The 14,880-nt window shown below is 37.0% G+C and overlaps 1 protein-coding gene across 4 annotated transcripts in view; it reads right to left on the bottom strand.

Moving 5' to 3' along the window:
- Positions 1-696: 696 nt before the first annotated feature.
- Positions 697-14,880, bottom strand: part of SKIL (SKI like proto-oncogene) — a 37,481-nt gene continuing 23,297 nt past the window's right edge. For 3 of the 4 annotated variants that reach the window (XM_025377072.1, XM_025377070.1, XM_025377071.1), the window contains 5 exons: positions 14,447-14,544; positions 11,017-11,249; positions 6,874-7,115; positions 6,069-6,293; positions 697-5,076 (listed from right to left, as the gene is read on the bottom strand). In XM_025377072.1, the coding sequence (XP_025232857.1) occupies positions 4,918-5,076; positions 6,069-6,293; positions 6,874-7,115; positions 11,017-11,249; positions 14,447-14,544 (957 nt within the window). In that variant the 3' untranslated portion in view covers positions 697-4,917. The remainder of the gene's footprint in view (positions 5,077-6,068; positions 6,294-6,873; positions 7,116-11,016; positions 11,250-14,446; positions 14,545-14,880) is intronic. The other variant, XM_025377073.1, reaches the window with a different exon arrangement.

Consider the following 14,880-nt stretch of genomic DNA (forward strand, 5'->3'; position numbering starts at 1 on the left):
AGCTTCATCTGCTACTCCTGGGCTCAAGCGATCCTCCCACCCCAGCCTCCCAAAGCACTGGATTACAGATAAGAGCCAGTGTGCCTGGCCATCTCCTGAATTTCTGACACTGCTAAATATGGGGGCAATTTGTTATGCAGTGGATAACTTATACCAGGGATTTAGTAAGGATGGTGAAAAAAGGTTAAAGTCTAAAAATCATTAAAGAAAATAATCACATAATGCTGGTATTTTCATCACCCGAAATATTGCATAAAATTTCCTATTCTACAATAAAACAGGTTTTTCAAGTTAGTGTGTAATGAATAATAGACTTTTTCTTTTGAGACAGTTTCGCTCGTCACCCAGGCTGGAGTACAATGGCACGATCTCAGCTCACTGCAACCTCTGCCTCCTGGGTTCAAGTGATTCTCATGCCTCAGCCTCCCAAGTAGCTGGGATTACAAGCATGAGTCACCGCGCCCGGCTAATTTTGTATTTTTATAGACAGCGTTTCACCACGTTGGCCAGGATGGTCTCAAACTCCTCACCTCAGGTAATCCGCCCGCCTTGGCCTCCCAAAGTGCTGGGATTACAGGCATGAGCCACCGCGCGCAGGCTACGAATAATAGACTTTAAAGAACAAAGGAGAAAATGTCAATCTTAGGGAACAAGAAAGTTAAGCTCACACACGATATTGAAATAACTTGAATCAAATTTAATTGGCATTAAAAGTTTTTATTTAGAATTTGATCCACAATCTATACAAGTTATTTACAAGGCATGAAAATGGAAAACAGCACAAAATACAATTGAGGTATAAGCTCAGAGCACAGTATGTCATGTTTCAATAAATATAATTCAAAATTTGTAAACTAGGTGACCAGATACATGAGTCTTATTTTTAGTAAAACCATATAAAATATTTATTTCACGTGAGGTAGAGGACAGTTTTTCTGTGTCATGTAATGCAACCAACCACAGCAACTTTTAACTGTAAAACTGTACATCATTGGCAAATTTTTTAATTTAATTATGGTCAATGTAGTTAATTATTTGTTTCAACAGTTGCAGAACAGATATTTCATTTACTGCCTTCACAGATTAGAAATTCAAAAATAATTTAAGACTACTATGTTGGCTTAAAATTATCAGGATAAACAAATATTTCTAACAGGATAGTTAAAAACAAGCAAAATTTTATTTCTCATAAACTAATTCCTCAAAAGATGTCCTACATTTAGCAACTGTTTTCTAGGACATGTTTACTAGAACTACTTTAAGTATGCTGTGCTTTCTTTTCAAGTGAGGTATCTACATTGAGGAAAAAAGTCTTATAAATTCCTTTATATTAAACTAATTTAATACACTTTTGTTTCCTGGGCTGAATTTTTAAATTTTTTTTTTTTTTTACATTTGATCACTTTCTAAATCAAAAATTGTAGCACTACGTAAGACATTTAATTCTATTACTAAATAGGCTCCAAACTACATTATACAGTTTAGAAGCCATTTCAATGAAAGGATTTACCCAAAAAAAAAAAAAACTGTCCTTTTAAACAAAATGCAATATAAAATACTCGTATGTTTTTCTTCCAAAAGTGGAAATGCTTAAGTACCCTACACTAGAAAAAAAAAAAAAAAAAATAGGCTGTTTATTCAATTCCACAATGTATAATACAGCAGTTATATGTCCCTTATTGCTGACAGCTTCGATAAAAACTATTAACAAGTAGTTCCAAGCACAGAAATACATGGACAGTATGAGCACAATTTTTCTTTATATTAATTTTTAATCTCCTATCATGTGGATTAAATGCATAAAGGGCAAATAAAAATGAGGAATCTTCCCTAAGTAATCAAAACTATGTCTTATTGAAAAGAAAATTTTAAAAGCTGATTAAAACCCTTCAGCACTAGCTTTGCAATTAATTTTGGAGAAATACCTTGACACATCTTATAGTACTTGAGTTTCCTTATAACTTTACTTTCCCTCAAACAGAAGCTACCTATGTGCAAATAAACTGATTGTTCTGTCAGGACTTCTAAAAGATATGGATAGCCCACAAATATATACTTTATTTCACCTACTTTAATAGCTGCTTTACAATTCACTATGTACAAATGATTTTATATCTTAACTGGTAATATATTAAATATGTTATAAAATTAGTTCAAGAAGCATAAAACACCCTCTCATGAACACAGAAATTCAAGCAAAAGAATATGCTTAAACAAAAACTAAAGCACACAGCAAACGTAAATTGTTGGTCAAATCTTTTCATAGTGTTATAAGTTACATTTGTGAAATTTAGAGCAGTTGAAGAGCTTCCTCAATAACAGCAAGAGGTTTTACATTTATTACCTTTATAGAGTAGCTACACTTTTCTCATACAGTTTAGACTACAGAAACTATCACCACCCAAATTAAACATCACCCAAGCTAATATTCTTTCTTCCTTCTAAAGATGAGCTAGCAAAACTTTTTAATAGGCTGTCCCTTTAATGCAGCTTTTTAGAGTAAACATTTTTACATTTTTCCCAAAAAGAATTATTTTTTGAAGTCTGAGGAAAAATCTGCTTGCCTAGTGAATTTGGCACACAAAAACTAACAACAAATCAAACTTTAAGCTAGCAACCAACACACAAAATAAGCATGCAAAGAATAGAATAAGTTTTATATGGGTATTTTAGCCGAGGCCACTTATAAGGTATTACAAAATCTCTATATTGTTTTCAAGCTATGTGGTGCAGTTTAAAGTTACTTTTAACAATAATACGTATATTTACAATTGACTTAAAAAACTATTTTCAAGGAAGTTAGACACCTATGGCACATCAACACATCTTCTGAAAAATGAAGACTATACAACGTCATGTGGCAAATTTTCATTATGTGAAGGACTAGAAAAAATATTTCTTTACTCAATTCTGAAATACCAGTTCATAATAATTTAATGGTGTTTAAGCACTGCTTAAAATTTTCAAATAACGTATTTCAAGGATTAAGCAATTTATTTTAGAAGTTTTGGGTTGAAACAAATTATTTTATCATTTTCTAGGTAACATAAAGCAGAAAGGTTCCAAGTGAATTAGAAATATAAATGAAATTATAGGTGTTTGAGTTTGTCTTCCAAAAAGCTGAGCTGTGACACGAATAATTCAAAATTAAAATAAAACTATATCATAAATATCTGATTTTTCTTTCTCCAGATCTAAATAGATTGTATTGCGAGAATACGTCATTTTAAATATTTGTTTCTGCATGTCATTTTAGTATTTGTTCCTCCTTGAGAAGATTCCAAGAATCAACAAATTAAATTAGTCTTAATATAGCAAAATTTAAATGGAAAACTGAAAATACACATTTAGGTCATACTCAGTAAATAAATTGCATTTGGGGAAGTACAAAATTCTTTCTGGATATGTACTATTAAGCAAAATATGAAAATAACTGGTTAAATGACAACCTAGTGATTTCTTTCTACACCGCTAGATTATCTATCTTCTGTGCTGGAAATAGAGTATAACCTTAACCCTAGCTAATTTATTTTAAAATAAATACAGCTCGCTGAAGTAATTCATACATAGTACCTTATAAGAGAACATGAAAAACATGTATTATCCCACAAAATCCATGGGGTAATAATGTCAATTAATAATAGTTTCAGGAAACTTCCTTTAAAAACAGATCTAAGAATTTTACCTAATATATTTTAAGCCAAGAATTAACAAATATGAAATTTGCCATTAGAGAATGACAGACTTTTCTGTGCAAAAAAAAAGTACAGAAGATGTTTTCCCTCCCGAAACTATGGAATTCCTTTATCTTCTAAAACTTATCTAAAATCTTTTAGTAGCAGATAACTAAACTGTCCTATATGCACCTATCATGTACTATCAGTTGACTGTAAATTCCTGATTTTTATATTAAGTAGTAACTGAAAATGGTCCATTCGTGCAAATTTTGGTAAGACTTAACATTTAAACATACAAAAGTCCAAAATAACCTTCAAGGTGTTTAACATTTTACAACTTAAAGGAAAACAAGTCCATTATATAAATTTCAGTAAGACTCATAACTACATATAAAAACTATACAGGAGGATTATGGATTGTATAGAAACTGATATACAACAATGGTAACAGTTTTTCTCAAGAACATTAATATTTTCACACCATTATTAACAACACAAAGTTCAGAAATTATTTTATTTTTGAAAAGTTGCTGCTTAAAAAAAAAATCTAAATATAACCACATTTAAACTGAAAAACAAACTACAACTGCTTCTTCTGTTTAGCAGCAGTGCATAATAACACATTATTCTTCCCCACTGTGCTCATGGGGTATGCTATAACCTCAATAAAATTTCTCCTAGGATACACATTAAAAAGAAGAGAACTGGTGGAAATTCATTCCACAATCTGAACCAAGTAAAAGTAAATTTGATGTATGTTAATGAGTATACTGTATCAACTTAGAAAAATCATGTTAATGAGAAAAGGGGAGATTCAACTCCTTGAGTAGCTCTATATACTTAAAATATAAAGCCACATTGTATCTAAAATTGAGTCTGAAATATGGATAACAAAATTGACCACAGTTATTTTCCATCACATACTGCAGCTTTTAAAAAGTACACAATTGTTAAGTTTGCATTAGAAATATAAGCAGATTACATACTAGTTGAAACCATATGGTATTGTTACTAAGCTGGTTTTTTAAAAAAAGTACAAAGAAACATACATTTTCATTCATTTGGAAAATGTAAAAATTTAAGTACTAATATATAATCTCTTCACTTTCTCTGATCTACAAATGGATAGAATGCCTAGTTATCTTCATGCAGATAAGTTCTTCAGAATTCAATTACCAAAGCAAGCAACAAACAAAAAAAAACTTGTCAATAATACACAGATGAATCTCTTTAACAGTTTCTATTCTTTAGCAGTCTTTGATGATTTCAGAATTTGCAGCTTTAGCTCTTTTATCATCATCTCTAACTTCTGTCTTGCTTCCCGTTCCTGTCTGAGTTCATCTTGGAGTTCTTGCCTATCGGCCTCAGCATGGTCCAATCTCTGTCTCAGTTCTGCCAACTATGTGATTTAAAAGGCGATGTCAATTTTAATTGTTTTGTTTTTCCACTTAATCCTCATATCATAGAAAATACCTATTTTCAAATTACTTCTTACAAAATGAACTATTTCATGTACACTAAATCCATTAAGCATCTAATACTATTAATTTGACATCTGACAGGACATTAAGTTTAAGAAAAAGCAAAGGAACGAGAGGAAGGAACATGTCCACCATGTTCATTATGCCCTATACTTTACTATATGGCTCATCACAGCCTGCTCATGTTAGTTATTTGTTCATGTTCCTTAAATTGTGAGATTCTATTAACAAAAGAGAATTGTTTATTTTTGCTCCAGTGCTTTTGAACATAATAGGCAACAGTTCCTGTTTGTTAATTTGCAGATTTGAAAGCTCATATACTACATTAAAATAATATAACATATGATATTCAGAGGGCTAGAGATTACCAATTTAGGAACTAAACTGCCGTAACCTAATAAAAGTTTAAACTAATAAAAGCAACAAATACCAAAATAATCATCTTGGACAATACAGCATAAAGCTATGTTTAACAGAATTATCTATTTTGAAATCTAGCTTAGTAAACTGAGCTTGACAAAAAGTAATTCCTTTATTAGAGAAGTAACAGTGGCTGAGCGCAGTGGCTCACGTCTGTAATTCCAGCACTTCAGGAGGCTGAGGCGGGCGGATCACAAGGCCAGCAGTTTGAGACCAGCCTGACCAACATGGTGAAACCCGATCTCTACTAAAAAATACAAAAATTAGCCAGGCGTAGTGTCGCACGCCTGTAATCACAGCTACAATCAGGAGGCTGAGGCAGGAGAACTGCTTGAACCCGGGAGGCGGAGGTGGTGGGGAGCTGAGATCACGCCACTGCACTCCAGCCTGGGCGACAGAGCAAGACTCTGTCTCAAAAAGAAAAAAAAGAGAAGTAACAGTTTCCATTTCCATGCTGAAAGGGCACTATTATACAAACAGTAATTCTTACCTGTCCTGCATATTCAGCCTCTTTGTCTTTTTCTAAATTTGAGTCACAGGTACATTTTTGCTTCATTATCTGCTCCAATTTTTTCTCTAAGTCTTTCTGTTCAACATAAAATTCTTCCATTCTTTGAGCATGTTCATTCTGCAAAGATTCAAGTTCTTTCTGTAAATTCTGCTGTTCTTCAGTGAGTTCCTTCATAGATTTTGAACTACTCAACATTTTTACTTCCTGTAATGTAAACAATCACAATACAATTTTTACTTTATTTTCATCATCTTAAAATTTCCAGTTCTGGAAAATTCAGCACAGAAAATACCTAAAATTCAGCTATCATTACCAGTTCTATATAGAGGTAATTATTTTTAAAAACTATTTTCTCAAAAAATTTTAAAGTATATTAAAATTGCTTATCAGTGTAAAACAATAATCTTAAGTACATTTGTAGCATCTCATCTTGACTTTTCTTACTAGGCATATACGGGGGCACTGGGCGCGATGTCTCACACCTGTAATCCCAGCACTTTGGGAGGCCGAGGCTGGTGGATCACAAGGTCAAAAGTTAGAGCCTGGCCAACATCGCCAACACGGAGAAACTCCATCTCTACTAAGAATACAAAATTTAGCCAGGCATGGTGACATGTGCCTCTAATCCCAGCTACTTGGAAGGCTAAGGCAGAAGAACTGCTTGAACCTGGGAGGCGGAGGTTGCAGTGAGCTGAGATCATGCCACTGCACTCCATCCTGGGTGACAGAGCAATATACAAAAGTATCTTTTCATAATGGACTATCATTTAGATAACAACTTTACCATCTGAAGTTGTTGCTTCTTTTGCAAAATCAAGTTTAGTTTTTCCTGTTGTTTTAAATAAGTTCTCATTACATCTTCCATGATTTTTCCCTTATCATCCTCACAAATGACATCTTTCACAAGAAGAGGAGATGAAGCAGCAGCAACAAGGCCAATTCCCACTTGGTTTATGTCTCTGACTAATTTGCAAGTGGCAGACTCAGATTTCCTTTTACTTGTAGAATTATTTGAGATTGATGCATCTTTGAGAGAAAAAAATCAAGTAACAAAGTATGAATATCACTCCATTAAAAAATCACTAGAACAATCCATAAATGAAAATTTTAAAACATTTCATTTATAAATTAGACTAAAACAAATAAAATAGGAATAAATTTAACAAAAGTAGTGCAAGTACAATTACAACTACAAAACATCACTAAAAGAAATTTAAGACCTAAATATATGGAAAGACATCCCAAATTCATGGACTGGAATTTAATATTGTTAAGACAGTAACAGTCTCCAAATTGATCTACTTATTCAGTGCAATCCCTATCAAAATCCCCACTGGATTTTTTGCAGAAATTGACAAGCAGATTCTAAAATTCATATGGAAATGCAGCAAACCCGAAATAGATAAAACAATCTTGAAAAAGAATAACAAAGTTAAAAGACTCACAATTCCCAATTTCAAAGTTTACTACAGAAATCAAGACTGTGTGGTATGACTTAAGGATAGACATACAGATCACTAGAACAGAATTCAGAGTCCAGAAATTTAAAAAACTCATACTTTACAAGGCAATTGTTGTTGACAAAGTGCCAAAGCAATTCAATCAGGAAAGAATAATCTTTTCAACATACAGACAACTATATCCACATGCAAAAGAAAAGGTTGGACCTTACACTGTATACAAAAATAAATTAACTCTAAATTAATCAAAGACCTAAATGTAAGAGCTACAACCCTTTTTTTTTTTTTTTTTTTTGAGACGGAGTCTCGCTCTGTCACCCAGGCTGGAGTGCAGTGGCCGGATCTCTGCTCACTGCAAGCTCCGCCTCCCGGGTTTACGCCATTCTCCTGGCTCAGCCTCCCGAGTAGCTGGGACTACAGGCGCCCGCCACCTCGCCCGGCTAGTTTTTTGTACTTTTTAGTAGAGACGGGGTTTCACCGTGTTAGCCAGGATGGTCTCGATCTCCTGACCTTGTGATCCGCCCGTCTCGGCCTCCCAAAGTGCTGGGATTACAGGCTTGAGCCACCGCGCCCGGACTACAACCCTTAAATATAAATTTCTTGGCTGGGTGTGGTGGCTCACGCCTATAATCCCAGCACTTTGGGAGGCTGAGGCAGGTGGATTACCTGAGGTCAGGAGTTCGCCACCAGCCTGACCAACATGGTAAAACCCTGCCTCTACTAAAAATACAAAAAAAATTAGCCGGGCATGGTGGGGTGCACCTGTAATCCCAGCTACTCAGAAGGCTAAGACAGAAAAATTGCTTGAACCCAGGAGGTGGAGGTTGCAGTGAGCTGAGATCGCACCACTGTACTCCAGCCTGGGCAACAGAGCGAGAGTCAGTCTCAAAAATAAATAAATATAAATTCCTTCGAATTGGGATTAGGCAATAGTCTTAGATATGATACCTAAAACAAGAAAAAAATAGATAAATTGGATATAATAAAAATGTAAAACTTTTGTGCTTCAAAGAACGCTAACACAGCCAAGCACGGTGGCTCACACCCTGTAATCTCAACACTTTGGGAGGCTGAGGAAGGTGGATCGCTTGAGCTCACGAGTTTGAGACCAGCCTCAAAATGGCAAAACTCCAACTCCACCAAAAATACAAAAATTAGCTGAGCATGGTGGTACATCCCTGTAGTCCCAGCTATTTGGGAGGCTGAAGTGAAGGGATGGATTGAGCCCAGGAGGTAGAGGCTGCAGTGAGCAGAGCTGGGTGATACAGCCAGACTTTGTCTCAGGAAAAAAAAAAAAAAACACACACACACACACACACACAAAAGAACACTAATAAGAAAGTAAAAAGAAAACAGCATGGTAAATCAAATATTTGATAAGGATCTAGTATCCAGAATATATAAAGAACTCTTACAACTCAATAGTAAAAAGACAACCTAGTTTTAAAACAGCCAAAACATCTGAATAGACATTTTCCCAAAGATATGCAATGTCCAAGAAAAACATGAAAAGATACTCAATATCATCATTCACTGAGAAACTGCAAATTACAACCATGATATACCACTTCACAACCACTAGGATGGCTATATTCAAAAGACAATAACAAGCGTTGACAAAGATATGCAAAAGTTGAAACTCCCAAGCTACCACAGGAATGTAAAATGGTGCAACTGTTTTAGAAAAGTCTGGCAGTCCCTCAAAACGTTAAACGTAATTACCACATGACCTAGCAATGTCACTCCTGAACATATACCAAAAAAACCTGAAAATACAGTCCCACACTTAAACTGCTACACAAGTGTTTACAGCAGGATTATTCGTAATTTCCAAAAAGTAGAGCCACTGCAAATGTCCACCAACTGATGAAGGGATAAACAAAACGTGGTATATCCACATAATCGAATCTTATCAGGCCATGAAAAGAAGTCCTGGTACATACAACAACATGGACTATGAAAACATTATCCTTAATGAAAGAAGCATAAGCTTTTCGGTCAGACATGAAAAGCCACATGTTGTACAATTCCTTTTATAATGAAATGTCCAGAATAAGCAAATCCATAAAGATAAGACAATAGATTAGTGGTTGCGAGAGGCTTCAAGAAAGGGAGAATCAGGGTGTGACTCCTAATGGATTACAGGGTTAATTTTTGGAGTGATGAAAATATCATGGGCCGAGGCGGGTGGATCACCTAAGGTCAGGAGTTCAAGACCAGCCTGACAAATATGGCGAAAACCCTGTCTCTACTAATAAAACAAAACAATTATCCAGGCGTGGTGATGCACGCCTGTAATCCCAGCTACTCGGAGAGCTGAGGCAGGAGAACAGCTTGAACCCAGGAGGCAGAAGTTGCAGTGAGCCGAAATCATCCCATTGCACTCCAGCCTGGGCGACAAGAGTGAAACTCTTGTCTCAAGGAAAAAAAAAAAAAAGAAAACCCCCAAGAATCTCAATTCTCTATAAAACATTAAATAAATAGAGGACCCTCCAACTGTTCCAAGGCAGCTAAAGTAACTGTCACACTGCCTAATCACTAAGCAAAGCTGCGCTGCTATATGGATGGTAACACAGGCAATACCTGCGGACATGTCTCATTTAATCCACAGTATTTTAAAAGGCACGGTAAGTAGCCAGCTATTTCTTTCTTTTAAATGACCAGCCAATATTCCACATTTATGCCATATGCCTGACCCCTAGAGCTTTCAATCCTTGCTTTATTCCATAACTAAGTTTCCCTGAGTTCTATACCTAACTACTCTTACTTACGTGTACTTCTTAGTATTAGTTAAATGCTGTCTCAGTTCATGGCAAATTAGAAAGAAAAATAAAGGCTGGGTGTGGTGGCTCACACCTGTAATCCCAACACTTTGAGAGGCCAAGGCAGAAGGATCACTTGAGCCCAGGAGTTCAAGACCAGCTTGAGCAACATAGCAAGACCCATCTCTACAAAAAAAAAATTAAATTAAATTAAATTAAATTAGCCAGGCACAGCGGTGTGTGCCTCTGGTCCCAGCTACTAGGGAGGCTGAGGTGGGAGAATCACTTGAGCCAAAAAGTTGAGGCTGCAGTGAGCCATGATCTCGCCACTGCACTCCAGCCTAGGCAACAGAGAAAGACTCTGTCACAAAAAAAGAAAAAAAAAAGGAAAGAAAAACAAGGATCTCCTGAAGACTGACAGCAAATAAAAGGTAGGAAAGGAAAAAAATCAGATCAAAATAACTTGCAGTCTGAGGCCAGGTAGCCTATCTGTATCTATCTCAGTCTCCTGAGCTATCACCACGCTAGAAAAGTATAGCAACTGAGATTAAAATAAATCACCCAGAGTTTTGAAGGGTAGCATTTTTAAAGGTAAAAGCTCTAATTATCTGAAAATTTAGCTTAAACAAAAAGTCTGTTTGAAAATGCTGAATAAATGTGTTCATTAGATATTTAATTTTAGAAAGATAATCTCTGAATACTTACCTAAACGGCTACATAATTCTCTACTTGTTTTTAAATCCATTTTCTCCTGTTCCTCAAGTGAGACATCTGGATAAGACACTGTTTTTTGAAGTTTACAACTACTGTGAGCCTTCTCTGACTGTCTTGATATAGACTTACTTGACTCTGTCTTTGTGAGCTCTTTAGACTGGGATACAGCAGAAGTAAGCGACACATTTGGGGCAACCACTTTATCACACATGTATAAGTAGTAGCTGAAAACAAGTAAAAGCAAAACAAGACATATATTACATATTACGATTAAGTAAAAATCAAATATGTAACATGCATTTCTGTGGTTAAACTTTTTTTTTTAACCAAAACAGACAATATTACAACTCAGAAAATAAAGGTCACAGTAAAGAATTCTTAGGAAAAAAATCAGCACTTTAGGCATTACAAACAAAATTATAAGGGATTTTTTGTTAGTCTGCAAGTAATCCAGGCTGGAATGTAGTGGTGTGATCATGGCTCACTGTAACCTCTAACTCCTGGGCTCAAGCAATCCTCCTGCCTTAGCATCCCAGGTAGCTGGGAAGACACACCCCCATTTTTTTTTTTAGAGATGGTGTCTTCCTAGGCTGCCAAGTTGGCCTTGAACTCCTGGGCTCAAGTGATACCCTCCCATCTCTAACTCCCAGAGCACTAGTATTACAGGCATAAGCAACCATAACCAGCTTGCAAGTAATTTCGTGGGTTTTTTTTTTTCTTCTTGGCAAGTAATTTCTAAGCACTAAAAAGATACTCAGAAAGAAAATCACAGGCTCTTCTCCTTCCCTCAGAACCACCCCAGAACTATAAGCATTAAGCACTTTATACATCTGTGTAACAACTCTGAGCAGGTAAGCTTTACTCCAGAAAGAGAATCATCTATAACTACTTTGGAGGACTTTATCTTGCCCATCACCCTTCTAAACAGGGAATCTTGGCTCTTTGCTTTGGTGAGGCTGCTTCAGTTGCAGATTGCAAGGTTATGGACTGATTCACAAGAGGCTCAATGAGGAGCTCCCAGGGCTCTTCTTATATACCTCAGAGACAGAATATGCACTCTGAATGCCACCCAGCTACTGGGCAGTTCTTATATCAAACCCCACTGAGCAATCTTCTTAGAATGCTTCACTACTTTCTATTCATTTGAGAAAATGGCAATATTATGCAAAACTAAGATGGAAGAGATTACCAATTTTGATCAAAACTCACATAAAATTGCCCAGTAGACACATCTGAGAAGCTTGTGGAACAAATTTCAGCTACATATTTGTAACTATATTCTGAGTAACACTTAGCAAAAAGATGCAACCATTTAAGACTTGACACTCCATCCCCTGAACTCCAGACAATCTCCTCTTATATTTCATTTTCTTTGTACATGACATCTATATTGTTCCCCTTTGTTAATAACATACATTTTTGAGCCAAAAATCTCAGTTTTCTGACAGGACAAGAAAACTGACAGGTTTTTTTTTTTTTTTTTGAGACGGAGTCTCGCTCTGCCGCCCAGGCTGGAGTGCAGTGGCCGGATCTCAGCTCACTGCAAGCTCCGCCTCCCGGGTTCACGCCATTCTCCTGCCTCAGCCTCCCGAGTAGCTGGGACCACAGGCGCCCGCCACTGCGCCGGGCTAGTTTTTTGTATTTTTTAGTAGAGACGGGGTTTCACCGTGTTAGCCAGGATGGTCTCGATCTCCTGACCTTGTGATCCGCCCGTCTCGGCCTCCCAAAGTGCTGGGATTACAGGCTTGAGCCACCGCGCCCGGCCCCAAAACTGACAGGTTTAATAGTGCTCAAAAGACTTACTGCAAATACAACAGGTAAAGTAGTGATTGTACAAACGTAAATAAGACTCGGTCTCTTTGTCACCATGCTTGGAGGGAATACAGATTTACACTAGTAGATAAAAATCTAGGACTCAACAAGAAAAACTTAAAATCTAGGGTGCACATTTACTGAAAAAGTAAAACTCTGATTTTGAGAAGTGTGGTTATTAAGAAAGCTCTAAGTTTCAAAAGAATTTCTTTTTAAAATATCAAAGTTGCAGGCCAGGTGCAGGGGCTCATGCTTGTAATCCCAGCACTTTGGGAGGCTGACACAGGTGGATCACTTGAGGTCAGGCGTTCAAGACCAGCCTGGCCCACATGGTGAAACCTCGTCTGTACTAAAAATACAAAAATTAGCTGGGTGTAGTGGCGGGTGCCTGTAATCCCAGGTACTCAGGAGGCTGAAGCAGGAGAATTGCTTGAATCCAGGAGGCGGAGGTTGCAGTGAGCCAAGATCGCACCATTGCACTCTAGCCTGGGCAACAGAGCAAGACCCCGTCTCAAAAAAAAAAAAAAAGTTGAAGTCGCAGCTGGGCACGGTGGCTCACGCCTATAATCCTAGTAGTACTTTGGGAGGCCAAGGGCAACAGATTACTTGAGGTCAGGAGTTCAAAACCAGCCTGGTCAACATGGTGAAACCCCGTCTGTACTAAAAATACAAAAAAATTAGCCGGAAGTGGCGGCTGGCGCTCAGGCTCAGCTACAGGATGCCATGGCAGAAGAATTGCTTGAACCTGGGAGGCGGAGGTTGCAGTGGACCAAGATCCTGCCACTGCACTCCAGTCTGGGTGACACAGTGAGACTTTGTTTCAAAAAAAAAAAAAAAAAAAAATCAAAGTTGCACACCAAACTCTTGAAGAGTTGGTTTACCTCTTGAAGAAAAGTAAGAAATTAAAGAACTTTCATTTTTTACTTGAGGGCAAAAAGAAAATGACCTATTTCTAGAAAACACATAGAAATACATAGTAAAGGTTATTTAAAATATTCAGTGCAATTTATAATTAATTTCATTTTAGATTCTTTCTTTGAATTTTTTCTAGTAAGAGTGACTAAACACAATTCGTCTACAATTTCCCTATAATGATAAATGAAACAAAAAAATACATTAAATACCAACAGACTTATTTAAAAATAATTTGGAATTTTCAAAGATAATCTATGATTAACAAGAAAGCCTGCAAATAAAGAAATAAATTCCTGGTCAGGCGCAGTGGCTCATGCCTATAATCTCAGCACTTTGGCAGGCTGAGGCAGGCAGATCACCTGAAGTCAGGAGGTCGAGACCAGCCTGGCCAACATTGTGAAACCCCATCTATACTAAAAATACAAAAATTAGTTGGGCGTGGTGGTGTGAGCCTGTAGTCCCGGCTACCCGGGAGGCTGAGGCAGGAGAATCGCTTGATCCCAGGAGGCGGAGGTTGCAGTGAACCGAGATTGCGCCATTGCACTCCAGCCTGGGTAACAGAACAAGACTCCATCTCAAAATAAATAAACAAATAAATAAATTAATTAATTAATTCCCATGTCCTAGAATAGTGCGTGGTATACAGTTGCTGAATGAAATGAATGAACGAACAAACAAATAAATACCAACTTACCTGGGGTGTAAAAATGAATGTGTCTGAGAAACATGGTCACCTTCCTGCTTTATAACAGGATACCATGACTGTAATTCCATTCCTGATGGTGCATCTGTCTGCAGAAAAACATGGAAGCGAAACATTTATTGAAGTTTAACCTGTGAAGGTTAATTTTATGTGTCAACCTGACTGGGCCACTGAGTAAAGACAAGTAACATTATTTAGGAGTCATCATGCCAGGCACAGTGGTTCACACCTGTATTCCCGGCACTTTGGGAGGCAGAGTGGGGAAAATCCCATGAGCCCTGGAGTCAGCCTGGGCAACATAGGAAGACCCAGTCTCTTAAAAAAAAAAAAAGAAAAAAAATTAGCCAGGTGCGGTGGTATACACCTGTGGTCCCAGCTACTTGGGACGCTGAGGTGGGAGAACCCCTTGAGCCCAGGAAGTTGAG

This window comes from Theropithecus gelada, chromosome 2 (genome assembly GCF_003255815.1).
Source record: "Theropithecus gelada isolate Dixy chromosome 2, Tgel_1.0, whole genome shotgun sequence".
In the NCBI taxonomy this organism is placed as follows: Eukaryota; Metazoa; Chordata; class Mammalia; order Primates; family Cercopithecidae; genus Theropithecus; species Theropithecus gelada.